The sequence below is a fragment of the Ochotona princeps genome, chromosome 8, assembly GCF_030435755.1.
Source record: "Ochotona princeps isolate mOchPri1 chromosome 8, mOchPri1.hap1, whole genome shotgun sequence".
Classification (NCBI taxonomy): Eukaryota; Metazoa; Chordata; class Mammalia; order Lagomorpha; family Ochotonidae; genus Ochotona; species Ochotona princeps.
Window position 1 is genome coordinate 26,789,768 of NC_080839.1, and position 25,837 is coordinate 26,815,604.

At 43.2% G+C, this 25,837-nt stretch overlaps 1 protein-coding gene across 8 annotated transcripts in view; it reads left to right on the forward strand.

Annotated features, from left to right (window-relative positions):
* Positions 1–18,230, forward strand: part of PPP1R21 (protein phosphatase 1 regulatory subunit 21) — an 86,767-nt gene extending 68,537 nt beyond the window's left edge. For 3 of the 8 annotated variants that reach the window (XM_058667758.1, XM_058667756.1, XM_058667760.1), the window contains exons 17-22: positions 3,604–3,846; positions 9,925–9,957; positions 11,057–11,173; positions 13,344–13,442; positions 14,709–14,837; positions 17,486–18,230. In XM_058667758.1, coding sequence (XP_058523741.1) covers positions 3,604–3,846; positions 9,925–9,957; positions 11,057–11,173; positions 13,344–13,442; positions 14,709–14,837; positions 17,486–17,515 — 651 coding nt within the window. In that variant the 3' untranslated portion in view covers positions 17,516–18,230. Of the gene's footprint in view, positions 1–3,603; positions 3,847–5,530; positions 5,609–9,924; positions 9,958–11,056; positions 11,174–11,794; positions 11,937–13,343; positions 13,443–14,708; positions 14,838–17,485 lie in introns of those variants that run through there. The other 5 variants (XR_009245948.1, XM_058667757.1, XM_058667759.1 and 2 more) reach the window with 5 other exon arrangements.
* The last annotated feature ends 7,607 nt before the right edge of the window (positions 18,231–25,837 follow it).

Below are 25,837 nucleotides of genomic sequence, written 5' to 3' on the forward strand. Positions count from 1 at the left end.
TGGAGCTGCACAAATCTGAGGCCAGGAGCCAGGAGCCTCTTCCGGGTCTCCGACGTGGTTGCAGGGTCCCAAGGCTTTGAGCCGTCTTCAACTACTTTCCCAGGCCACAAGCAGGGAGCTGTATGGAGAGCAGGGCTGCCGGAATTAGAACTGGGGACTGTATGGGACCCTGGCACGTGCAAGGCGAAGATTTTAGCTACTAGCCTACTGCACCAGTCCTGGATTTTTCTTTTATTATATAAAAAACGCTAGACTAGGGGTCATTGTGGTGATAGAAGAGGTAAAGCTACCACTTGCACTATCAGCATCCCATATGACTTTGTTTTTTTTTTTTTTTTTTTTTTTTTTTTTTTTTTTTTTTTTTTTTTATAAAGATTTATTCATTTTATTACAGCCAGATATACACAGAGGAGGAGAGACAGAGAGGAAGATCCTCCATCCGATGATTCACTCCCCAAGTGACCACAACGGGCCGGTGCGCGCCGATCCGATGCCGGGAACCTGGAACCTCTTCCGGGTCTCCAAAGCATTGGGCCGTCCTCGACCGCCCTCCCAGGCCACAAGCAGGGAGCTGGATGGGAAGTGGAGCTGCCGGGACCAGAACCGGCGCCCATATGGGATCCCGGGGCTTTCAAGGTGAGGACTTTAGCCGCTAGACCACGCCGCCGGGCCCTATGACTTTGTTTTGTATCCTGGCTGCTCCACCTCTGTCCCTGCTTTCTCTTGATGGTTTGGGGAAAGCAGTGAAGATGATCCAAGTGTTTAGGTTCTTGCACCCACATAGGAAACCTGGAAGAAGCTCATGGCTTCGGCCTATCTGAACCCTGGTCCTTGCAGCCATCTGGGGAGTGAACCAGTGGCTGGACGATCTCTTTACCTCTGTCTCTGTAATCGAGTTTCAAATAAACAATAATTAAACCTTAAGAAAAGTATGACTCAAATAAATTAAGTAACTTTTACTGAAAAGTGTTCAGAAGGTAACAGATTGGTGGACACCAGAGCTAATGCTTTTCTGCTCTGCCATCCACTAGCTGCTGCATAGTCTGATAACCTCTGTGGTTACACCTTCCAGGGTCTTGTAAGGATTCATTGAGCCAACAGGAGGCAGTATGGTATAGCAAACAAGACTCAAAGTTGCCAGCTGGCCAGATGAATCCCAGCTCAGCTTGGTATTTGCCAGCTTAGCAGATGGTCTAGCTGCTGGAGCTGTGACTTTCCCTTCTGCAAAATTAAGAACTGTAGGACTGCTGCTGTGCAATAGTGAGAAAATACCATGACTAATGCCCTGATAGATGGTAATTGTTTGGTCATGATAGTTGATAAAGCACTAAGAATTAACCATTAGATTGCTATTATTTTCATGTAATTCTCAAGCTTTGGTCTCGAGGTTTAGAGATTTTTATTATTTTGTTTATTTATTATTTTTTTTTTTTGGAAAGGCAGATTGTGCTCGCTTTGGCAGCACATATACTAGAAAGGCAGATTTACAGAGAGAAAAGAAAGAGACAGAGAAAGATCCTCCATCCACTGATTCACTCCCCGAATGACTACAAGGGCTAGAGTTGGGCCAGTCCGAAGTCAGGAGCCTGGAGCTTCTTCCGGGTCTCTCATATGGATGCAAGGGTGCAGGGACTTGGGCCATCTTCCTGCCTTTCCGGGCCCATTAGCAGGGAGCCAGATCAGAAATGGAGCAGCTGGAACTTGAACCAGTACCCATATGAGATGTCAGTGCTGCAAGTGTAGGCTTAAGTTGGGCCAGCTCCAAGAACTAGGTTTTGTTGTTGTTACTGTTATTTATAAAACTTTATTTATTTGAGAGGCAGAAAGAGAGCACATGCAACCAAATGTGAGCACAAGGACAAGCTCCCATCTGCTGATTAGATTTCAAATGCCAACAGAAGTTCCCTCCCAGGGCTGATGCCAGGACCTGGGGACTCAATCCAGGTCTCCCATGTGGGTAATGTATACCCAGTCACTTGAACCATCACTGCTTCTTTCCAGGTTCTGATAAAACAGGCTCTGTATTATGAAGCCACAATCAGGAGCTGGAGCCAGACACTCTTACGATATGGATAACGGCATCCTAGTTGGGATCTTAACCACTAGGCCAAATGCCCAGTTTTTGTTGTTGTTATTTTACTACTTATTTTTTAAAAAGATTTATTTGTTTTTATTGGAAAGGCAGATACACAGAGAGGAGGAGAGAGAGAGGAAGATCTTCTGTGTGCTGATTGACTCCCCAAGCAGCCACAACATCTGGAGCTGAGCTGATCCAAAGCCAGGAGCCTGGAGCTTCTTCCAGGTCTCCTTCGTGGGTGCAGGGTCCCGAGGCTTTGAGCTGTCCTCATCTGCTTTCCTAGACCACAAGCAGGGAGCTGGATGGGAAGTGGAACTGCCGGGATTAGAACCGGTGCCCATATGGGATTCTGGTACATGCAAGGCGAGGACTTTAGCTGCTAGGCTACTGCACCAGCCCTGTTTTACTACTTATTAAAGTATAACATACTCATAGGAATATATATAAATCATTTTGCATATTTCAATGAATTCTCACAAGTGAACATACTAATGTTACTAGCAACTAGATTTAAAACAAAAAGACAGTTTTCTATATAAAGACTTCAGAATCCTTCCTCATGCCTCTTTGCAGTTCCTATTCTCTTTGCCACCTTATCCTGTACTGTGGTGGCATAGATCAGTTTTATTGCCCAATATTCAACTTGTTACCAAGGGTAGTTGTGCTGTACCTTTATTTCAGATCTGACTTTTTTGTTTGGTGCCATGTTTCATTTGTTTGCTTAAGATTTTGTTTTGTTTATTTGAAAGGCAGAGTGACCAAGAGAGAGACTTTTTCTTTTATCTTCTGATTCACTCCCCAAATACCTGCAATAGCCAGGACTGGGCCAAGCCAAAGCTAGCAGCTTGGAACTTCATCCCGATCTTCCAGACACTTGGGCCGTCTTCTGCTGCTTTCTCACATTCATTAGTAGGGAACTGGATGTAGAGAAACCGACGCTGATGCTTGCTGATGTCATAGGTGGTAGCTTGCTGTGCCACAACGGCGACCCCTATTAAATACTGTGTTGATGAAAGTTCATGTTGCTCCACAAACATGTCACCTTCATGTTTTCTTTTTGAGTTTAAACCAATGAGAGGTTTAAATTGCTTTTCCGTGATAGTTAATGATATTGAGCACCTTCTTGTTATATGTCTATAGTGTTATTTATAGCTTGTTTATGTCTTTTGTATTTGTTGGGTTGTGGGTTTTTAAAAATTATTTGTTTGCAACTGTTATGTTCAACATCTACCTTTTTCTTACTCTTCTGGGTACTACATTTCAGTTGGATACAAGGTTTACAGATTCTTCACTTTGTTAAGGATTTCTTGATGAAATAGCATTTTTTAAAAATCTTGCTCTATTTCATTTTCTTAACTTATGGCTGTACTTTTTAACACCTGTTTAATGATCACTGCTTACTTCAACACTAGGCTTTGCTTATGAGGTAGTTTTGGTTTACATTCTGTTAAGTATTTTTTTTTTTTAACCACTAAGTTTTGTTTGCATTGTTCTCTAAGATACAGTACTCTATGTCACTTTTCAAGGTTCAGCAGAGTTTGGAAAAGATTTCTAAACTGGAACAGGAAAAGGAACATTGGATGTTGGAAGCCCAGTTAGCCAAAATCAAGCTTGAAAAAGAAAACCAGCGGATTGCAGACAAGCTGAAGAATGCCAACGGTGGGCAGCTGGGTGGACTGACCCAAGACAGTGCTACAGTGCTGAATGCTGCTTGTCAGGATGGAGCTGCCACGAAGGCTGCATCTGAGCCAGTTCAGGGCACCAGTGTGGTAAATGTCTTCGTGATTGTCTTGACTTTGTTGAGATGCTGATTGTTAGCCTGGTATTCAATTTTAACTCTTTTCCTAGTCTGTTTAGGCTGCTATAACCAAATACCATAAACTGAGCAGCTTGTACACAACAGAAATGTACTTCTTACAGGGACTGGACAGTCCAAGATCAAGGCATCCACAGATCAACCTGTGGTGAGGACTGGCTTCCTGGATCATAGATGACTGACTTTGCTGTATTCTCAAAGACACTGATCCCATTAGATTATCTCATCTCCCAAAGGCACTGATTCTGTTAGGTTATCTGCCAAAGGCCTAACCCCCTTAAACCATTGCCTTGAGGTTTAGGATTACAATGTTAAAATTTTGACAAGGATAGGAGGGACATTCAGGCTAGAGCAGCCATCTAAGTTGCACCTTCATTTATAATAGCAACGATTCATGTATTCTTAGAAAAAGCAGGTTAGCATGCAGGATGTCTCCTTCACAAAATAACTATTGAATTCCCCATGATTGTGCATGAGACTTACCCTGAGGAAGATATATAGTAAGTCACATTTTAGGATGATTTTGTTTAACATAAAAATGTGTGATGTGGTATTATGTTTCTTTTTTAAATTAATTTTACTTTACTGAAATAGAGGCAGAGATAGATCCCAGTTTCCTAAAATCTCCAGGAGTTGACTGGGCCAGTAACCTAGAATTCAATATATGGGTGGAAGGGAATTAGCCATCACTTGGCCTAACAGGAAACTGGATCAAAAGCAGAGAAGCCAGGACTCAAAGCAGACACTACTACAGGATGCGGACATACTAACTAGCTTTTTTTGTTTCTTTTTCACAGATTTATATATTTATTTGAAAGGCAGAATTAGAGGATGTGGGCAGGGAGAGGGAGATCTTCCATTTGCTAGTTCACTCCTCAGGTGGCTGTGACATCCAGAACTGAGCCAGGCAGAAACTACGAGCTTCTTCTGGGGCTGCATGTGAGTGGCAGGATGCCAATCACTTGAGCCTTCCTCTGCTGCTTTTCCCAGTCAGCTAGCAGGGGAGTTGGATGGGAAGTAGAGCTTCTGAGACATGAACCTGTGCCCAGTGCTGGCCTTTTAGAAGAAATGACCATAAATACTCTTTTAAATCAATTATATGGTAGATTCCTAGAGAGGATAAAGCTCTGTAAAACACACACAATGCAGAAACCTGTCAAATTGACTCCTTTCCATAAAGCAGGGTATTGACAAATTATGTTTTAGCTTTATGTTTCTTAATTTTAACTATAGTGATTTAGAAGGTAAAGAAAATTCTCTGTTGACCTCAGAGAATTTATGTATTTTTTGAAGTTTTCAAATTATTTTTCCTACTGTTAACAAAAAATGAGGAAAGTCAAGAAAGGGAGAAGTTAGGAAGGAAGAAAAGTCAGAACAATCTCTGCTTGTTGAGAAGCCGTCCTAAGGAGCTGTGCTGACCTCACCTCTGTGGCCGACAGGAAAACCTGCAAGCCATCTCCTATGTTTAAGATATATACAGATTAGGTTGCATCTTAGCAGTATCAGGGACCTCAGATGCTTATTGATATTCCTAGTGGTGTTATTATTTAGGAGGATATCATCTTTTTATTTTTTCTGGTAGATAGATGTCAAAGTACCTAGGGTAAGGGGTTGTAATGTCTACAACTTACTTTCAGGTTGTTCAGGAAAAATACATGTGTGCAGATCAGTAAAACAAAGGTAGCACATTAGCAGCTGTCAACTCCAGCAGGTAGGTATGTGTCTTTTTTTTTTTTTTTTTTTTTTTTTTTTTTTTTTTTTACAATAAATGGGAGAAAAAATGATTTAAAATTTTTAAAAGAGCCATCAGTGAAAACCCAACTTTCTGGAGTTTTGAGCTGCATGGTTGCCACCTGCAGGATAATTGTCTAGTGTCCCACAGTGGCAGGTTGGCCTCCGATACACACCTCCTGCAGTGATTGAACGTTTGTACAGAGTGTAAGTGAAGCAACAAGAGACGCATCAAATGGCAGCACTTGACACCTGTCAGAACCTCTGAGGGGTCCGCTTGTTCCGCCTGTTTTGTAAAGCGCCGTCAGAGTAGTTTTCCTAGAGTGTATCAGTGATGACTCTGTCTCTTGCTTCTAGGCTTTGGTGGCTGCTTGTTACCTCTAGACTGATTCAGTCTTTCATTTGGCAGTGTAGATCCTGCAAACCTAGTTTCAAACTACCTTTTTAGTTGTTTCTTCATTTCCTCTTACAAATCTAAACTATACTCTGTGCTCTGGTCATCTTTTTTACAATTTTGACTACCTACTTGTATCCTGCTTTTTCTGCCCAGATGTGTTTATCTATATTTCTGATTATGTTTTTGTGCCTTGACTGTCTTGAGTTCAAAGCCCTTCCCATCATTTAAGGCACAGTTGAGAGGCTGCGTTGTCCATGAATCACCATTTCAGGCATTGTCTTTGATGATCAGAATTAGAGAGTCATTACATGGTCTGCCTCCTTTCACTTTGCAGTGTAGGCTGGACAATGGATTGGATTACCTTTCCTTAGTTGCTTTCAATCTGTTGGAAGAAGAGCTTTGATAGTGGTTGGTACAGAGTGCTGTGGAATCCCAGAGGTGGTCCCCACAGGGTTGAGACAGGTGCAGCAGAAGAGATCAATGAGTGAGTTTTAAAAGCAGGTGGGAGACAACACAGGGGCAGAGTATACCAGGTTGATAAGATGGGTCTTACCTTAAATTCTCTTCTGTACCTGACAGATCCCTGCCAGAAATGACTTGGATCTCACCTTTGCATGGGAGACTAGAGATAAGATGGGACAGAGTTTTCCACCTACCTTGCTATTTACTTTTCAGCCATTCTTTGTTACACCCCATCTTCCGTTACATAAGCTGAAGTGAACCGAGTGCAAGCACATGTGTCTTGTCATCTTCCTCTGGCATGTTAGAAGTCTGTCCATTCCAAGATTGCTTTGCCGGCAAAAGAAACTTGCAGCTACCCAAGGATTACTTTGATCCAAGCACCTTGGGGCTGAAATAATAATAATAAGAAAAAGCAAACCTGCTATTTCTAAATCAAAAGCATTTCAAAAGTTAGATGTTTGCCGTTTTCGTTAGAAACTCCCAGTTCTGTAGTTTGAACATTTCAACCCCTTGCCGTTGTAAAGATAGCAATGATCACAAGAAAGAAAAGTATACATATACATTTGGGGGGTAGTCAGGATTAAAAGCACTGTATAAAGTTAATAGAATTTTAGGATTATATTTTAAGTGTAACAATAACATATATACATTATGTATCTATTTAGATAACTGAAAAATATATGAAGGTAAAGGAAGGGAGCTGTTGTCATTATCCTGGAAAACAAAGCCACTACCATTAACACTTTTTTTTCTTTTTGTAAGATTTTTTTTTGTTATTGTTGGAAAGACAGATTTACAGAGAGAAGGAGCGGCAGAGAGATTTTCCACCTGTAGGTTCACTCCCCAAATGACTGCAACGCCTGGAGCTGAGCTGATTCGAAGCCAGGAGCCAGAGTTTCTTCCTGGTCTCCCACACAGGTGCAGGGTCCCAAGGCTTTGGGCCGTCCTCTACTGCCTTCCCAGGCCACAAGCAGAGAGTTGGATGGGAAGTGAAGCAGCCAGGACATGAAGTAGTGCCCATTTGGGATGGCAGTGCTGACAGCAGAGGGTCAGTCAATTGAGCCATCATGCTGGCCCCAACATTTTTTCTAATGAAATTTATATATGGTTGAGATTGTACTATATCAAATTTTGAATCCTTCAGCATGTTAATGGGCAGACATTAATCTCATCGTTAGCGCCCCCATATAAGCTTCAAAATCGCTCCCATAGGATTCGCTATGTAGTATGCCATAGTTTAGATATGATTAGACATGACTTATAATGCTTACTATTTTAAATAATATTTTTGCCTTAGATTCTGCATTTTAGATGATTTTTAAGAAAGATGTATATATTTTATTGTAAAGGCAGAGCTAGAGAAAGGGAGAATCTACCCTCTGCTGACTCATTTCCCCAGATGACCACAATAGCTGGAAGTAGGCTGATCCAGAGCCAGGACCCAGGAACTTCTTTTGCGTCTCCCACATGAGTGCAGAGGTCCAAGCACTTGGGCATCCTCTGCTATTTCTCAGGCCTTTTCCAGCACATTGGATTGTAAGTGGAGCATCTAGGACTCAAACCAGTGCCCGCTTGGGATGTCTGCATCTCAGGCAGAGGGTTAGCCTGTTATGTCTGGGCATCAACCCCTAGATGATTTTTCTGGAGGATGTATTCTCAGGGCTGGAATTATGTGGCCAAATGATGTGAATGTTTTCCAGTTCTTTGATATTTATTGCCAGATTATTTTCTTGATGGGCTGTATCAGTTTATACTTTTATTAGTTCAAATGAAGATGCTCAAGTTATCAGTGTTGAATGATTCCTTCCATCTGTATAGCAGAATTCCTTGGAAGGACCTGGCACGATAACATATTCTCAAACACCTCCCGGCAGTACAGGGATGAAACTGGGCAGGTAGAATAGATGCATTATTGGAGTTTATCAAATGCAGTTATAAGTTAATATATAAGTCAAATGATTGGCATATCGTAATAAACATTTCTAACAAATAGAGAAAGTAATTACTCCTGCTTCATTCAGAAGAAAACTGTGGTTTTGAAAGACTTGTACAGTTGTTTGGGTATAACATTTGTTAGTACACATTCAGTTGATGAACTGATCACTACTCAGGGTAATACTATTAAAAATATTTTTTAAAGTAGTGAAGACTGTTTATTGGATGTCTTCTTTGATTAACAGAATCAGCTGAAATTGTTTCCAGTGGTGGTTTTAAGTTGTTGTATCCAAGAGTATGTGTGCCCTTCTGCCTTGAAAGTAACCTGAAGTCAGTCATTATCACACTCTGAAATGTTAACCTACAGAAGCAAACTTTAAAAAAAGAACTAGCAGCACTATAATATGTTTAAAATTATTTTTTAATTAATTTCAGTCATAAATTATTGTGTAATATAACATTGTATGAAAAGTATATTTATTCTTTTTTTAGTATTTAATTTTTTCCATTGTTTTTGAGAGATTTTCCATCTGCTGGCTCACTCCCCAAGTGCTTGCAATTGTCAGGGCTGCTCAGGAACCCAAAACTCCAGCCCAGGCTCTCATGGGAATATCAGGGACCTAAGTACTTGGAGCACCTCCCAGAGTGCACATCAGCAGGAAGCTGGTTTTGAAACAGGGGCGCCAAGTTCGAACCACACTGCTGTGTGTAATGTGGGTGCACTTTGCCAGGTGCCTGTAACTACTTTCTTCTTTTGAGCTCTCAGCCAGAGTATTGTTTGTATTTTCTGTTCAAATTGCTTTTCTTAAAAAAGTGTATTTATTTATTTGGAAAGGCAGATTTACAGAGAGAAGGAGAGACAGAAAGATCTTTCATCTGTGGTTCACTCCCCAAGTGATTGCAATGGCTGGAGCTGAGCCAATCTGAAGCCAGGAGCCAGGAGCTTCTTTCCATGTGGGTACAGGGTCCCAAGGCTTTGGGCTGTCCTCCACTGCTTTCTCAGGCCACAAGCAGGGAGTTGGATGGGAAGTAGAGCAGCTTCGACATGAACTGCTGCCCATATGCGATCCCAGCTCTTGAAGGAGGAGGATTAGTCAATTGAGCCATTGCCTTGGGCCATCAAATTACTTTTATAGTCACCATTGAACGGTATTTAACGCTTCCTTGCTCCCTCTGCTACTGTGGAAAAAGGTGTGGAAATGATAAGTTGAAGTCAAAAGCTGATCTTTCTGTTTCTCTTCCCAGTGGATTTGTTAGGCTTGGTGAATTTAACCAACCAATATATCAGCAGATAGTTAGTGTCTCATGGCAGAAGTAGCAAATGCAGTTGTCTGTGTGCAGGTCCAGCATCTTGTAGTAAAAGGCGGTGTGTGGGTGATTGTATCCCTGCACTCTGAGAGCCTGCACAATAGCATGCACTGAACTGAGGAACGGTTAGCAATGTGTGACTTGTTTAGTTTGCAGTGTAAATATTTGGTCCTAAACATGTTTTCTCTTATGTTCTAGATTGGGATTTTAACCAGGACATCTGACAGTGAGGTAATGTGTATTTGGCATCTTGTTTCTTTATAAATATCTGGAAACATGTTTATTGACAGTGTCCTGCAAAAGCCCCCTTTGTCCAATTGTCTTGCCTGAAAATTTCAGCAAATGAACCGCTGTTTCACCCATCCATCAGTGAATCCTCATTGCTTTTTTTCTCTGGCTCTATTTTAATTGTCATCCGCCAATTATAGCCTGATGGGTTTTTTTTGTTTGTTTTTTGTTTTTTGTAGTTGTCTTGTTGAATGACTTGCCTTGGCAGTTTGAAAGGTGCAGTGCGCACTTGGCCATTCGCTCACTGGTGTTCTGCGTTTAGCTGAGCACGTTAATCCTCCCAGTGGAGAGCTACTAAAGCAGGGCTTTCCGGTGGCTTAAGAATGCTTGGTTTCTCTTTCTAGCTCTCAGAGTGAGAAATCTTGTTTGCTAAAGAGTTTTGCATGTTTCTGTTTTTGAAATATTCTAATATATAACTTTATAAGTGATTTTATAAGTGACCATGAAACATGTTGGAAATTGTTCAGCTTTACTAATCAGTATGACACAGTGATAATTCTAGTTTGGTTAGGTTCTTTGATTTTTTTTTTATTTTCTTGAAATTCTTTGATTTTCTAATTGGTCTTTTAACACATGTAATTCTGAACTTCATGAATTTTGAAACTAAGCAATGTTACTGTTTGAGTAACTACTCGAAATAGCAGTCTGAATCACAGATCATACTGCATAACCTAGAGATAGTCTAGTTTGTTAGTGTATTAAAGGACATTAGAGTTGTCTTATAATCATTTGTGAGAGAAAAACGATGTTTAGATTTTAGCAGTTCCGATGAATAGCTCCTTTTCACTGCCCTCTCCCATCGGAGGAGAAAACAGAAGAAACAGAGATTTTGAGAGGCTTGCGGCTAATGAAGGTGGAGGTAGGGGCATGAATCCAGGGGGCTTCGCAGTTCAGCTGATTCATCAGAGGAGGAGGTGCTGAATCAATGAAGATTTGTCTGCTATGATTCCTCATCACATTTAAGGAAAAATGTACAAAATGTTGCCTTTTTTCTTCTAGAATTGCTTCATCTCACTGGCATTTGTTTGTGTGCTGTGTTTAGGCTCCAGATGTTGAATCCCGTGAAGACTTGATTAAAAACCACTACATGGCCAGGATAGTGGAACTTACGTCTCAGCTGCAGCTGGCTGACAGTAAGTCAGTGCACTTTTATGCTGAGGTGAGTGGCAGTTCCTTGGCTGGGGGCTCTCTCTTAGTCCTCTTGGAGTTAGGTCATGTGCAGTTCTCTTACTTTTGACTAGAAGAGAAAGTCAATGCCTGTGTTCTCTGTCTGAAGATTTGATCACAGTTCATATTAATTAGTATGAATACTAAAATCCTCATTTTAAAGGTTTATTTTTATTTGAGAGGGAAAATTACCAATAGAGGGGAGGACACAGAGAGAGCTTCCGTCCGTTGGTTCACTCCCTAAATGGCCGCAACAGGACTGGGCTGGTCTGAAGCCAGAAATCAGAATCTTCTGGGTCTCCCACATAGGTGCAGAGGCCAAGGACTTGGCCACAGTCTGTTGCTTTTCCAGTGAGCTCTGTCAGAAGTGGAGCAGCTGAGACTTTAACCAGTGTCCCCACATAGGATACTGATGCGGCATGTGGAGGGTTAGTTTGCTACACCTCAGTGCTGGCCCCCTAAATGCTCATTTTAACAAGCGCAAGATTGATTTGTCTTTTCTAAATTACTGTTAAGATAGCTAGGAGACTTAATAGGTCACATAATATAGGTTGAATATTGCCATACTTAACTTTTAAAAAATATATTTTGTTGCATTTTCTTTTCTCACCAGATGTTTCATTGTCTTATGACAATCAGAAAAACATCTTCCAATATGATTAATAAAATCATATTAAAAGTAGAAAAGGGAGGGAATGAAGAAAACACAGGTATAAGAAAAAGCAAATAATGGGATAATGGATGCCCCTCAACATGTAAGATCTTGAAGATACCTAATTTGAAATCTCAAAGATAAGTTATACAGATGGCAGAAAGAGAACTATAATGCTTCAAATTATGGAATAAATTGAAAAGGGAAACACTTCCTTTACTGGGTCTGACTTTATGATTTTTCTCCTGCACTGTAGCAGTTAGAGGGGTTGAGAGCTACCCGGTGTGCCTAGCTCCATATTGTTTGCAGACAGCTGTTGCAAAGCATGTTTAAGAAGCTCACGAATAGGAATAGCGTGTTGCAATGCAGAAAGGGGGTGGGGGGAGGAAAGGCAACTGGAGGACTAGTCAATGAAATAGCTGTCATGCATACTCACTTGGTGTATATGCACCTTTTTGTGTGGCCCCCTAGCGGCTGTCTGCAGTAGTGTCCTGCCTTGGCTTTTATCCTCTCGAGGACCTTCACCTTGCATGTGTTTCTCCCTCTTTGTGCTGAGCACAGAGTGGATGTTTGTTTAATAGCGGGTGGTGGGCTTGGTTGATGAAGCATTCCTTATATTTTCTCAGGAAGTGAAAAGGAGCTGGGATATTTTAAGACTGTTTTATTTCCACAAGATTTGCTTATTTTACTAAATGTTTTCAGCACAATTGTGATAGACTTTTTATATTGGCCTGGCTTTCCCTTATCTATAAACAGGAAGTGGTTGGCCCCCTGGATGACTTTCCTGGAATGGTTAGTCTGAGCACCCGATGTTGACACAGCATTCAGATGTGTCTCATCAGATCCTCCATGTCCTTCTGAATGGCCTTCCCAGAAAGTTCAGTGACCCTTCTGGCTGTACACTCGGTTTCAACAACAGTGTAAAAGAGGCTTTCTCTTTCTTTTTGATTTAGCTTATCTCTGGGTATTTTAGGTTTGGTAGAAACCCTAAAGAAAGTATCTCTGGTCTTCACAGTTTTGGGTTCATCTGTTCCTCCTGTAGACAAAGCATAAAATGTGAAGTAGGACTATAAAGCCTTTATTATTCCTATAATGTGGCCTGTAATTAAGGACTTTAAAACACAACAGAAGTATCTTTGAGTATTAACTGCATGGTAGAAATTGGTGATGACTTTCAAAGTAGTCATCTGCCTCTTTATTAATTCTAAGTATCGAAGAACCGTGGGCTAATGTAAGCCATGGTCGTCAGGCTAGACCTAGAGGGGAAAAACAAACATGAGTGAGCCTGGGTGCTTAGGTTTTCTCCTCTTTACTACAATGGTAGAGTTTGGGACACAGCTTTCTTCTGTGCACTCCAGTGCTTGGTACGGTGGCTGTAGGTATCTGACAAACACTCATAAATGAATGAATGAGTGATGAATAAATGGCTTATGGATTTGGAAATGTTTTCTAGTATTCTACTCTGAAGCATTTGGAAAATGCTCCCTCTTAATGTTTTCCGATCTTGCAGTGTCGGGCACTCTCTAAGAGATTGGCCTTGGCAGAAAAGTCGAAGGAGGCATTGACAGAGGAGATGAAACTTGCTAGTCAGAACATCAGCCGACTTCAGGTGAGTTCCCAGTGCTGTTTCTTTGTAAGTTCTTGGCTTGTGCAACCAGCATTTCCTTTTCAAAGTAGTGATGTTGGACCTCTAGACATGCTTTTTTTTTAACCAATTTATTTCTAACTCATTTTTAAAAGTAGCATGTTGTGTCAATGTCTATTGTTTGTTTCTCTGATTTGATTTTGATTTTAAATCATTTTATAGCTAGTGCTTGCTTAAATTGTACTTATTTACCCATAATCCTTTGTTTTTGCCACTCTTTCTTATAAATCCTCACCGTGGTGAGGTTTGGACTTGTTTTGTACAAATAATTCTCTTCTTTCTCTTCCCTGTTTGTCATATTGAAAGGTAGGGCTGCAGACTGTTCCTCTGTGCCCCTGCCTTGTTTTCAGAAACTCCATAATGCCAGGCAAAAACAAAAACACACAACATAGCAGCACCCACTTACTCTTTGTTTATTCTCCTTTCCTTATTTAGTTTAGTTTGTTTTTGTTTTGTTGTTTTAAAGATTTATTTATCTTACTCAAAAGTCAGAGTTACAGAAAGAGAAGGAGGGAGATATTGATCTTCCATCTGCTGGTTCACTCCCCAAATGGCCACTATGGCCAGAGCGAGGCTGGTCCGAAGCTGGGAATCAGGAGCTTCCTCTTTGTCTCCCACGTAGGTGACTTTGGCCATTCTCTGCTGCTTTCCCAGGCCTTTAGCAGGGAGATAAATCAGAAGTGGAGCAGCTAGAACATGAACCAGCACCCATATGGGATTGCTGGTACCACTGGTGGAGGATTAACGTGCCACACCACCGCCCCTGCTTGTTTAGTTTATCAGATTAGCTAGGAGCACAGAATTAGATTTTAGGGGTTTGGAGAGTGCCTGAGACAAAGGCCGCCTGTCCCAGGTCGGGTGCTTCTGGGCAGGCTGTGGGCCATCAAGGTATGTGATGGCTTCAGTTGGTCTGACAACTCAATTAAAGCTAAAGAAAACTTGAGGGAGCTTGCAAAAGATCATTTAGTCCTGTGGCTTTTCTGATAGCTTTGCGTTTGGTGTAGAAGGGAACTCTTACATGTTTTTTGTAGTGAAATGGTATTTTAAGGCTGAAGACAACTTTTCTTTTTGTTTTCGCGTTATTTTCTTACCAGGCCTGTGCCGTTCCTTTCATATTAAATGATCAATATCTTGATAGGCTACCTCTCTACATTGTTAAGGCAAATCCAAAAGCTTCTTGGAGTGATATAACCAGTGGGGTTTGCACCCCACCTTTCGTTTGCTACATAGGATGAGCTAACCACCACCAAGAGGAGTTACGAGGATCAGTTAAGCATGATGAGTGACCATCTGTGCAGCATGAACGAGACGTTGTCCAAGCAGAGAGAAGAGATTGACACCCTGAAGATGTCCAGTAAGGTGCGTGAGGGGCAAGCAGGGGCCTCTGTGCCTCGAATAGTTAATAGAAGCAGGTCATTGTTTTGTATTTCAGGAGCAAAATTGTGGGAGATTGTAAGTGTAAATATTTTCCTTATTATTTGCTCTCTTGTCCAGGGGGAAGATGAAGTTTCTGTGGGCTCCAAGCTGAGAGGGTCTGACCTGTTAGGCTCTAAAACTGCTGTTTTTTGGCCCTTTGGCCACTGTTGTCCAGTGGGTGCCTCTCAGAGGGCCTTGGGAGGGGAATTGCTCTTTGTTTATAAGAAGGGGTAAAACAGGGCTGCTGAAGAACAACCTTCAGCACATTTATTCTCATAGTTACCTATCTAATCTAGGACTGACTTACGCTTTCACTCCAGAAATTTCCCTTGATTTTGTTTCTCTTTGCTTGTCCAGACCAGGGTCAGTACATGTTGACTCCCGTGTGCAGGAAGCAGTTCACATCCACATGCAGTGTCTTTGTTATTATAACATAGTGCGTGCAGTCTTCTGCAGTGAAAGGCAAGCTTTGGAAAGTTGGCCAGCTGCTCAGTTTTGTGCACCATTTCAGATGCTTAGCACATTTCGGTAACTCAGATGATGTTTATGCCACCACTAGCTGGCCTTCTATCTACACCCTGTACTCCTGATGATTGCTGCTGCTTACTCAGCAGGCATTGACTGAGTTTGTGTATATTGTAGAAGAAGAAAAGTCAAAGAAACATAGCTGTCTTTTGACATCTGCTGGCAACCATGTAGGGTGCATTCTGCTCTGTGGGGTTCTCCTTGGAAAACATATCAATGCATTGGAATCTGCATCAGGTGTTTTTGGTTTCCTGTGTAGTTTCATGATGTTGAGTGACTTCTTACTATGTTGGGGGACATATCTGATGCTTCTCTGCACTATCTTGGTCACAATTATAACCAGCCAGTGTGGTTCTGATTATGGTTTGCTGCTTCCTTGTGCTTCAAGGAGTTTGAGCTAGAGGTAAGGGGTGTGAGGCTGGTCCTCTCGAAAGATGCCTTGCCTAGCTCGTGTGGCCTCATGGTCTTCTAGCAGAGCAACATCTCACCCCTGGGTTGTATTTCTAGTAATGGCAGAAAGCTATACATTGAAGAATGTCTGTTTTGTTTTTTCTCCTGGTGTGTATGACACAGTTCAGCAGTGGTATAAGAAAATCCGCCCTAACACCTAACACTTGAAAAGAAGTTGACAGTGATTCTAGGGAATCTTCAGGCTCTAGAGTTGCGGAAGTATTTTATTTTGACTTAAGAAGGGTAAATGTTGAGTACCTCAAAGCTCATTGAATTGCAGCCACTTCAGAAATTCAAGGATTTGCAAGTTTTTTCTCAGAGCTTTTTAATCTGTTCCATAAAGGACCTGCTCATTAATGAAATTCTGAGTAAGATCCCCAAATACATTCAGTTTATGTTATTAACTTTGACCCTTATTTTTTTTTTGCCTCTTCCTCTTTATTAGTAATTTATATTGCTGTAGTATCATCCTTTAACTGAGTTGACATTGTCTCCATTGGATATCAAGTAAACATCTTCCATTATTTGTTATTATCTTGCTCTTAGTGGTTGTATTTTGCTAGTTACCCCCTTTTAAGGAGAAAATGTTTAGACCCAATAACCTAGGAATCTAATTAGAATGTACTCCTAAGAAGTGAACCACTTCAAAAAGACGAAAAGTCATACAACACTGGAAAGTAGAAATCTTTGTATTGAAGAGAATAGAGAGTAAGTTCTAAGTTCAGACATTTTTCCTTTACCTTGTGCTCAGCCAGTGTCTGGGCTTGCTTACTACCATAACCAGTGCCCTGGGTGTTGGTTGGCATGTGTTCAGCATTATTACCTATGAAGACCTCCAAAAGTTTTAAGAAAAAAATACGTTAAATATGTTAAAAATTTTTTGATTCAGCTTCATGAAATCTTTTCCCTGAGGGGTGGTGAGGAGAGAATTTGAATTTTAGATAAATCCAAGATAGTAGCTTTCGTTCCTTTTTTTTTTCAAAGATCTATTGACTTTTATTTGAAAGTCACTTTATAGAGAGGAGAGACAGAGAGCGCTCTTCCATCTGCTGGTTCACTTTCCAAATGGCCACACTATTCAGAGCTCAGCCGATCTGAAGCAAGAAGCCAGGAGCTTCATTTGGATCTCCCATGTGGGTGCAGGGTCCCCAGGCTTTGGGCCATCCTTGACTGCTTTCCCAGGTCACGAGCGGGGAGCTGGATGAAGAGTAGAGTATCCAGGACATGAATTGGCACCCATATGGGATGCTGGTGCCTGCAGGTGGAGGATTAGCATGTGAGCCACAGTGCTAGCCCTGGCAGCCTTCTTTTCTTTATTGCCTGAATTCATTCCCCAGAGGATGGGGATTCACTCTCGAAGTGACTGCTACGGCGGTGCTGCACCGATCCGAAGCCGGGAACCAGGAACCTCCTCCAGGTCTCCCAAGTGGGTGCTGGGTCCCTTGACTGCTTTCCCAGGCCACAAGCAGGGAGCTGGATGGGAAGTGGAGCCGCTAGGATTAGAACCGGCGCCCATATGGGATCCCGGGGCATTCGAGGCGAGGACTTTAGCCTCTAGGCCACGCCGCCGGGCCCGGAACTTTTCATTCTTATTGTTGATGTTTTTGTTTGCACAGGGAAATTCAAAGAAGAACAAGACTCGATAGTTTACATGTAACTGGTTGGCAACTGTACTTTCCAGAACTGCTGCTACTGCTGCAGAGAACTGCAGGACCCAGACCACGTCCAGTGCGGGTGGCCTTCGGCAAGCTAAGGTGTTGCTGGACCCAGTAAACTAGTTGGTATTGTAAATGGCCTTGAGACATTTAAAATATATTTGTAACCAGGAAGGCAAATACTGAAGTGGATGTTGACAGTGAAATGGAAAACAATACATGTACCATGGATATTGTAGGTTTCCTTCTGATGTTTTTACTGTGCACTTTTTAAAATTAGGTTTTAATTTCGGTATGTAAGAACAACAAATATTTTGTATATTTTCAGACTCAATTATATGCTAATCAATTTGGTATCTATGGAATAGATCTATGTTTCTGGATAAAATGCTTAAATTGTTCAACTGTCATTACTTCTTACTGTGATTGGAAGCAGTCTACAGATTCTTTTGTTAAGATTTCTTCATATTCTCTTTTCCCTCTCTACCTCTGCTCCTTCTTTACCCCTCCTTCCCTTCCCTCTTCTTCCTTCTCCTCTCTCCTCTCAGCCTTCTCCCTTCCCTTGGCCCAAGAGGAGGGAGGGAGTATGTCTTGCAAACTTCAGATTTTGTGGGTTTGTTATCATTGTCTTCAGCTCTTCAGTACCCTCTCTGTGTTTGAATAACAGCTAAAGGAAATTCATGTCAATAAATTCATACTTACATCAAACTTTCAGTCTCTCTATGAACTCTATTGAAGTGGACTTTATGAAATTTATCAAATTCCTGTTGATCTACATATACTCTAATTCCTTAAATGGAAATAATTAATAGTTAATAGATAATAGTTAATCCTTTGGTCAAACTCATGAGTTTTGCCTGGAGAACTATTTAGTAACAACACTTGAAGTAAAGACCCTGGATTCAGGTTTCCCTTTCAGTGTCCTGTTGGTTCATCTCATAAACACTGTCACTTTAGTGTGCATATGAGGGATGTCCCTGCAAGTACCTCCTCCCAATCCCCAGGCCCTAACCAGACCACTCTTTCCTGAGATGCTGACACTGGCCCATTTCAGCACTGCATCAAAGCCCCTGGATTAGCTGACGAGTTCCTGAACTCCCTTCTACCCAACCTGTAGTTCTGTCTCCCTTGAAGCTGTTCCCCAGGCAGTTGCTGGTCACTCACTGTGGGAAGTACAGCGTTACTGGTTCACCTGTAAGTACATCGACACCTTCTCTGAATTCAGCACAAAGGCCAGCTCCTGGGGATCGGCCCAGAATCCTCTCTGCCTGCCAGAGAGGGACTTCAGGGGTTAGACCCATTCCTCCCCGCAGTGCAAGGATTGGGATCCTGGCTTGAGGGGCCTCTGGATTTCTAGTGAATCACATTCTTGACCCTTCAAGACCTTTGTCCCCTTGTTTTCCATTTTGTGTTCCTGCTTGGTTTGGGTTCTCTATCAACTGATCCCACTGTTCTCACTGCATGTGCTCCTCTGAGAAACATCAGAGACTCAGGCTGACTAGCCCCATCGCAAACCTGCAGTGGCCAGCCCCACCCAGCTTGCTATTGTTCAGTGACAGTCCTTTGGCATTGCTAGTCCCTTTCTCTTCTAAGTTTCAATCAGGCAGCCCGCTCATTTCCACAAGCCTGGTTCCCCTCATTCTGAGGCTCTGCACCATCAAAATCACAGCCTGTCAGCAGTGAGTACTTCCCATCTGCCAACACTTGTTTCCACATACGCTCGTGCTTCTTGCTGTTCCCTGTCTGCGTTGTCCCTGCCTCTCTTAAAGCTACCATTGCTGGTGCTCTTATTGCTGCTCCTTTTCCAGGTGATGGCTTTTCATTGAGATCTTCCATTTCTCATACTGCTGGCTCCCTTCCCCCAGCTTCCAACAAGCTGTGCTTAATGCATCCTTTAAAAAGTTCAGAGTGTGGCCCTGAAGCCATACTCTCCAAGTTTGAAGCCTTATACATGCAGATGAGTTGCTTAGCATTTTTGGACTTCAGTTGCCTTACCTGTAAAATGGGACTATTTTAGTAGCACCTACCTTGAGGCCAGCATTATGATGTAATTGGTTTAGCTGCTGCCTGCAGTGTTGGCATCCCATAATCCCATAAGGGCACCAGTTGAGTCCCAGTTGCTCCACTTCTGACCCAACTGCCTGCTAATGTGCCTGGGAAAGCAGCAGAAGATGACCCGGGTCCTTGGGCTTTTCACACACATGGGATACCTTGATAAATCTCATGGTTCCTGGCTTCTGTCTGAAGCTAGTGATGGCTACGATGGTAACCGGAGAAGGGCAGAGTTTGCCTCCAACCAAACCCGGAATGGATGGCAGAATTCTGGGTGACCCCTCAGACTGTGAAGCCACCGTTGCACCAATGAGAGGCACAGACCCATATCCCCCCACCAATAAGGGCTGAGGCGACCCTCCTATCGGCTTCCGTGTCAAGGAGTGTTTAAAAAGCCGCTGCCCTATCTCTCTTCCATGCTCTTCTTCCTCTGCAGCCCACTCCCTCACGTCTGTCCTTTCTGCTGCCTGGGGAAGGGAAGCTCTGACCGTGGTTCCCTGAAATAAAGGCCATCTAAATTCTTTTCATATATTCGGCTGAGTTATTCTTTCCCTGGCGATCAGTGAATCTAACATTTTGGCCAGCAGCAAATCTAATAGGTAGACTCAGTTCTGATCATTGCAGCCATTGGGGGAGTGAACCAGTAGATGGAAGAGCTCACTATTTCTCTTACCCTCTCTTTCTGCAACTTTGCCTTTCAAATAAAAGCAAACCCTTAAAAAAAAAACTACCTCTTAGGATTTTTGTGAACTAATATGATTTGTCTAGAAAAACTAGTTGGTTCAAATAATAGTTGTTTTGAAGGTTATTTATTAATAATAAGTGTTACTGATAATATTGTTCATGCTATTTCTGTCATTTCTTTCTCCTTACATTGTGCCTATTTTTTCCCTTAATACTACTGTGTACGGTAGGTTTTTGTTGTCTTCCCAACTTTAACTTGGCTGATTAACTTGGAATAGTCAAGTTCCTTTGCCTACCATTTGATTTTCAATAAAAGCATTCTAACAAATGTTGCCGGTATCCCTACTTGCCAAGGCCAGTCACTTCTGTGCATTTATGTTCTGGTAGGAGTTTTCCCTATGCGAAACACTCTCACCTACTTTTTCTTTTCAGTACTTTCTTGAGTCTGTCCTCTAGCTCCTGTTCCTATCTTTGCTTTCAGTGTCCGTGTTCTCCGAGATTCTATACTTTGTCTCAACCAGCCTGTGCTGAGACATGTCAGATCTCGCCTCCTGACTTTGTCCCCTTCTGAGTGTTTGCTGCCTTATGAACATTTACCAGGATACTCCATAGGCAGCTCACATTTCAAGAGGTTCATTCAGTGTTAAACTCATACAGTTTCATCTTTCTAGTCTTTTCGCTGTCCCACCACACAACACAATTTTCAGAGACAGTTACAGACTAAGTACTAGGTTACAAAAAATAGACAAAGATACCTGTCCTCATAGAGCTATCTTTTTAAAATAAGTAATGCTATATAATTCTAACAGAGTTCAGTGTTACAAATCTTAGAAAGAATCTGTGTGAACTCAGAGCTGTAGATCCTAGGCGTCCAAGGGAATTACAGCTTTCCTTATAAGTTTTTTGATTTTGTGGGAGTTTCAGGGGTTAATATACCCTACTCACAACACAGGGTGATTTGAAAAACAGGTTTGGCTGCAGGAGACAGTGTGTCTGGGAGCTCTTGGTGTAACGCAAAGTGAAAAGCTGAGAGAATGGCTAAGCAGCCACACAAGTAAGAGGTACTCTAAGGGAATGGCCTTGGGCTGGAGGAGAGTGGGACGGAAGGAGGTGAGACAGAGCCTGCCTTGGTACACTGAAGGGCTGCCAGGGAGCAAAGGCAGGTGGGCCTGGGCTGGGTATTCTCTGTTGGCCCTGTGAGACTTTGTAGCAGCCCGTTGGGAGCTTCTGCAACCCAGGGATGCTTTCCAGCTAGAATGACAGAGGCTTCGCCCACAATCACTGGCACTATCCCTTTATGCTTGAAATCCATTTATCCTGCTGCCCCAGCCAGGAAGTCTTTTTTTTTATTATTATTATATTTATTTTTAATGATAGTTGATTAGGGTGATAAGGGTAAAGGGCTACAGGAAGGTGGGTGAGATCATCATTTTCACATTCTCTTTTTTTTATCTTCCTGTATCTGGCTGGAAGGTAGGGGACAAGCAGAGAAGCTACACCCAGCCTCCCAACTGCCTCTGCACCATGGGGTGGAGGACAGCCACCCTATACCACCTTAGGGTTCCTGATGTAGGGCATGCTCTGAGGGTCCTGCTCAAGAGGTTTGGATAGTTCTACAGTTCTGAATTGGTGCCAATCTTGCCACTCCAAGCACGATGAAATTGCTCCAGAATCCACTGGTTGACATAGTCCAACCTAGAGTTTCTGTTTGCCCAGATTCACTGCCAGCACTTGGCTGGAGTAGTTGTTCCATTTGTTCTGTCCTCTGTCATGGTACCAGGTGTTCTCCACAGGCTCCTATGTACTGCCATATGCTGTCCACTACTCTGTCTGAGCCACTGAGGAGGCTCAGCTCTGACACATGCACTCCATGGTCAGACCATGGACCCTGCAATTCTCTTCATGGATGGGGTTCTGAGTCCAGCAATTCAGTTGGGGGAATCCCCAAAGAAACTTCATCTGAAGTGATCCCAGACCTGATTCTTGTGTGTGCTTGCCAATACAGGGCCCGGCACAGTCTGTCGCCCCAATCAGCTTATGTACATGCTGATGGTTGCAATTGCTGAGTCAGTTCTGCCTCCAGCCTTTCTTCTACACAAACTAATGTGTGTTGCAACCCATCCTGATCCTGCCCACCACACACTCGACCTTCACTCAAACCAGTGGGAGCTGCAGCCTAGTCGAGTGACCCAAAATAACCCTCACCAGTCCCGCCCCCTGCACTGGTTCCCGTGCCTACCAGTATTTACAGCAGATTGGTCCAGTCTGTCCCACATCCCATTCAGCTCTCATGCATGTCAATGGGCATTGAAACCTGGTTCACTCTAACCAGCCCCACTACCCAACCCACACAAGTGCTGGTGGGTGCTATTCTGTCTAGCCATGCCTGCCCCAGTCTTGGTTCTCATGCTCACCAGTGAGAGTGGTAACCCAAGAGGGAGGTGCCCACTATTTCCCTAATGGACCCACTCCCACTTCCAGATCCTGCATTCTCCAGGTGATTCTGCTGGTTAACGCTGGTGGGGGCTATAGCCTAGCCAAGCCCAGCCAGCACCCCTAGTCCTGGCCCTCATGTCAACTGGCATGTGTTGTGACCGAACCCTGCCCAACCCACACTCCATTCTGGTGCTTTGGATTTGCCAGGGGGCAATGTGAACTGGCCCTGCCTGGTTTGCCCCCAAACTGTACCGAATGTATGCTGGTGGATACCATTTGCTGACCTGGTCTGGGCTGCTCCCTATCATGGTTCTTGCGCTCACCTGCAAGACTGTGACCCAACAGAGGAGGTTCCCAAGCCCCTTCATCAGAACCTCTCTCAATGCCAGATGTCACACCTATTGGTGGGTCCATGGGCCAGCCCTACTTAGGCCACTGCCTGTACTGGCAGGAACAGTGGCCTTTCCTGGCTGGCCTTCAACCCATTCCAGTTTTTATTATTGGGTGTTACAGCTCAGCCAAGGCTGGTCCACACCCAGACACAGCTCACACATGGCTCAGCAGAGGCAAAGACCTAGCCTAGCCTGTCCTACACCTACCACGATTCTCACAAGCAGCAGTGGATGCTGGAGTCTAACCCAGTGTGGCACATCCCAGACCCAGTCCACACTTGTGCTGAACGACACTGTGGCCATGCCCAGACCAGACCATAGATACTGTTGTAGATAGTAGGAAAAGCAGATGCTAACGTCCCAAACTGGAAGCTTCCTTGAGTCCTAGGCCAGCAGAAAAGCCAGTGGCCAGTGACCAGTAGAGGGTAAGGAAGGCAGTGCTAGCAGATGAGAGCAGATGGTGGTGGTGAGCCTGAGAACTGTGTCCTGTAGATTGTGGTAGACTTTGCCCTTGACTCTTAGAATGTTAATGGGAAGTCTCTGGAGGGTTGAGGACAAAGGAGTGGCATCATCTGACTTATATTTTGATTGAACTATTGGTTATTCTGTGGAGAATAGGCCTTAGGGGGGCAGAATGGACATAGAGCAGTTAGGAGTTTGCTGCAGTAATGGGAGCTATTGAGAGACGATGGTGGCTCGGACACAGGTGGTGGCAACTGGAAATGTGTGAAGTCTGTGTCAAGATTTGATTTCAGAGAGAGTAAGTAGGATATTCTGAATTTCCCACATTGCAACTCCTTCTTCCTACAGATTACTTACTGTAATCTAACAGTTGTTTGTTCTATTTCACTTTTTATCTTGTTTGTTGCCTGGATCACCATGTAAAAGTTACATGTGAAAGTATATGTTGCTGACTGGCTTGCTCACTGCTGCATTTCCTGTAGTGAGTGAGTGTGGAATTCACGTGGATGGTGAGACCTGAGATGTGTGAAAGACAGAGAGAGAAAGAGAGAGAGAAAGAGAGCAAGAGAGCAAGAGCGGAGTTGAAGACAAAGCCAAGGATTTCATCCTGAACAAATTTGGTTGATGGAGAAAGCAGTTAGCGTCCTTTTTGTAACAAGCCAGCGACCTGAGAGCGCCTTGGATCGCTCTACCTTGCGTATCTCTTTGGTCTCTTGTGCTGCTGAGTCTTGCAATGCCTCTTTTCATCTTCCTTTACTCGGTATCTCAAATTTGGCCCTGGCTACCTGATACCCAGACTACACAATTTCTCTGCTCTGCTTCTCCCATCCTTTGGCAGATCTTCAGTCTGCACCTATTTCTGCCTTGACATTTTCCTGAGAGCCTTTGGAATGGTCCCTCAGTATTTGCTGAGCAAGATCAGTGTGTGTGTGTGTGCACCTGAGCCACACAATCAACATACAGCACTGTCTCCTCAGCCATAGTGGACCCACTGCACTGGGATGTCTTCTTTGAAAACTCCAGCCCTCTCCACCAGGACCTGTTTTCCTGTCAGAGACACCATGAATCTTGGAAAGTATTTCCCTTTTTACTTCAAAGTTGGCTCTAGGGTAAAAATGCCTTTTTTGCTTAACTGCTAATGGTTATCTTGGTAAAATCAGTTTCCAAGGTATATAGTAACCACCATTTGTTAGCTGCTTACCCTAATTCAGGTATAGGTAAGACTTGATGTTTATTATTTCACTTAAACCTCCCAACAACCATATCTTGAATATACTACCTGCTATAGGCTGGTTCTTCAGGATCAAAAAGATAGTGTACCTTGGAGCCAGGATTCAAACCAAACCTAGGCTGGGTACTGACCCTGAATTGTTCACTATTGTATTATGAGCATTCCTGCTCCCCTCCCCTGCAGGGTTTATGTATTTGAAAGGCAGGAACTCAAGTACTTGAGCCATCTGCTTCTCAGGTACATTAGCAGGTAGCTAGTTCAGAGGTAGAGCAGCTGGGATTGGAGCCAGCACTCTGGCAAGTGAGCGAACCTTCCCAGTAGCAGCTTAATTTGATATATCATTATGTCAGTTCCAGTGTAAGCTTTTAAATCGAAGGCTTTCAGCTACTGATATTTGGAGGATAAAATATTAAATCTTTGCCCTGGTATGATGACTCATTGGCTAAATGCTCATCTTGGAAGCACTGGGATCCCACGTGGGTGCGGGTTCCTGTCCTGGCTGCTCCACTTCAGATTGAGCTCCCTACTTGTCGCCTGGTGGTGAGGGGGTGCGGTGGAGGATAGCCCAAGGCCTTGGGCCCCTGCACCTGCAAGGGAGACCCAGAGGAGGCTCCTTATTTCTGTCTTTGGATTGGCTCAGCTCCAACCATTGAGGCCATTTGAAGAGTGAACCAGTGAATGGAGGATCTTTGTCTCTCCTCTCTGTAAACCTAATCTACCTTTCTAATAAAAATAAATAAATCCTTTAAAAAATTAACTTTCAGGAGCAGCATTGTGACATAGTGAGTTAAGCTGGTTCAGCTGCTCTGCTTTAGGTCCAGTTCCCTGAAAATACACCTGGAAGGCAATTGAAGGTGACCCAAGGTCTTGGGCCCCTGCACCCATGTGAGAGGATCCAGATGAATTCCTGGTTTCTGGCCTCAGCCTGGCTTGGTCCTTTGTGGTCACTCGAGGAGAGTGAACCAGCCCATAGATGATCTCTCTGTCTCTGAACTCAACTAAATAAAATATTTTAAAGTTAAATTTCACAGCTACTCCAAGTGCTTCATTCAACTT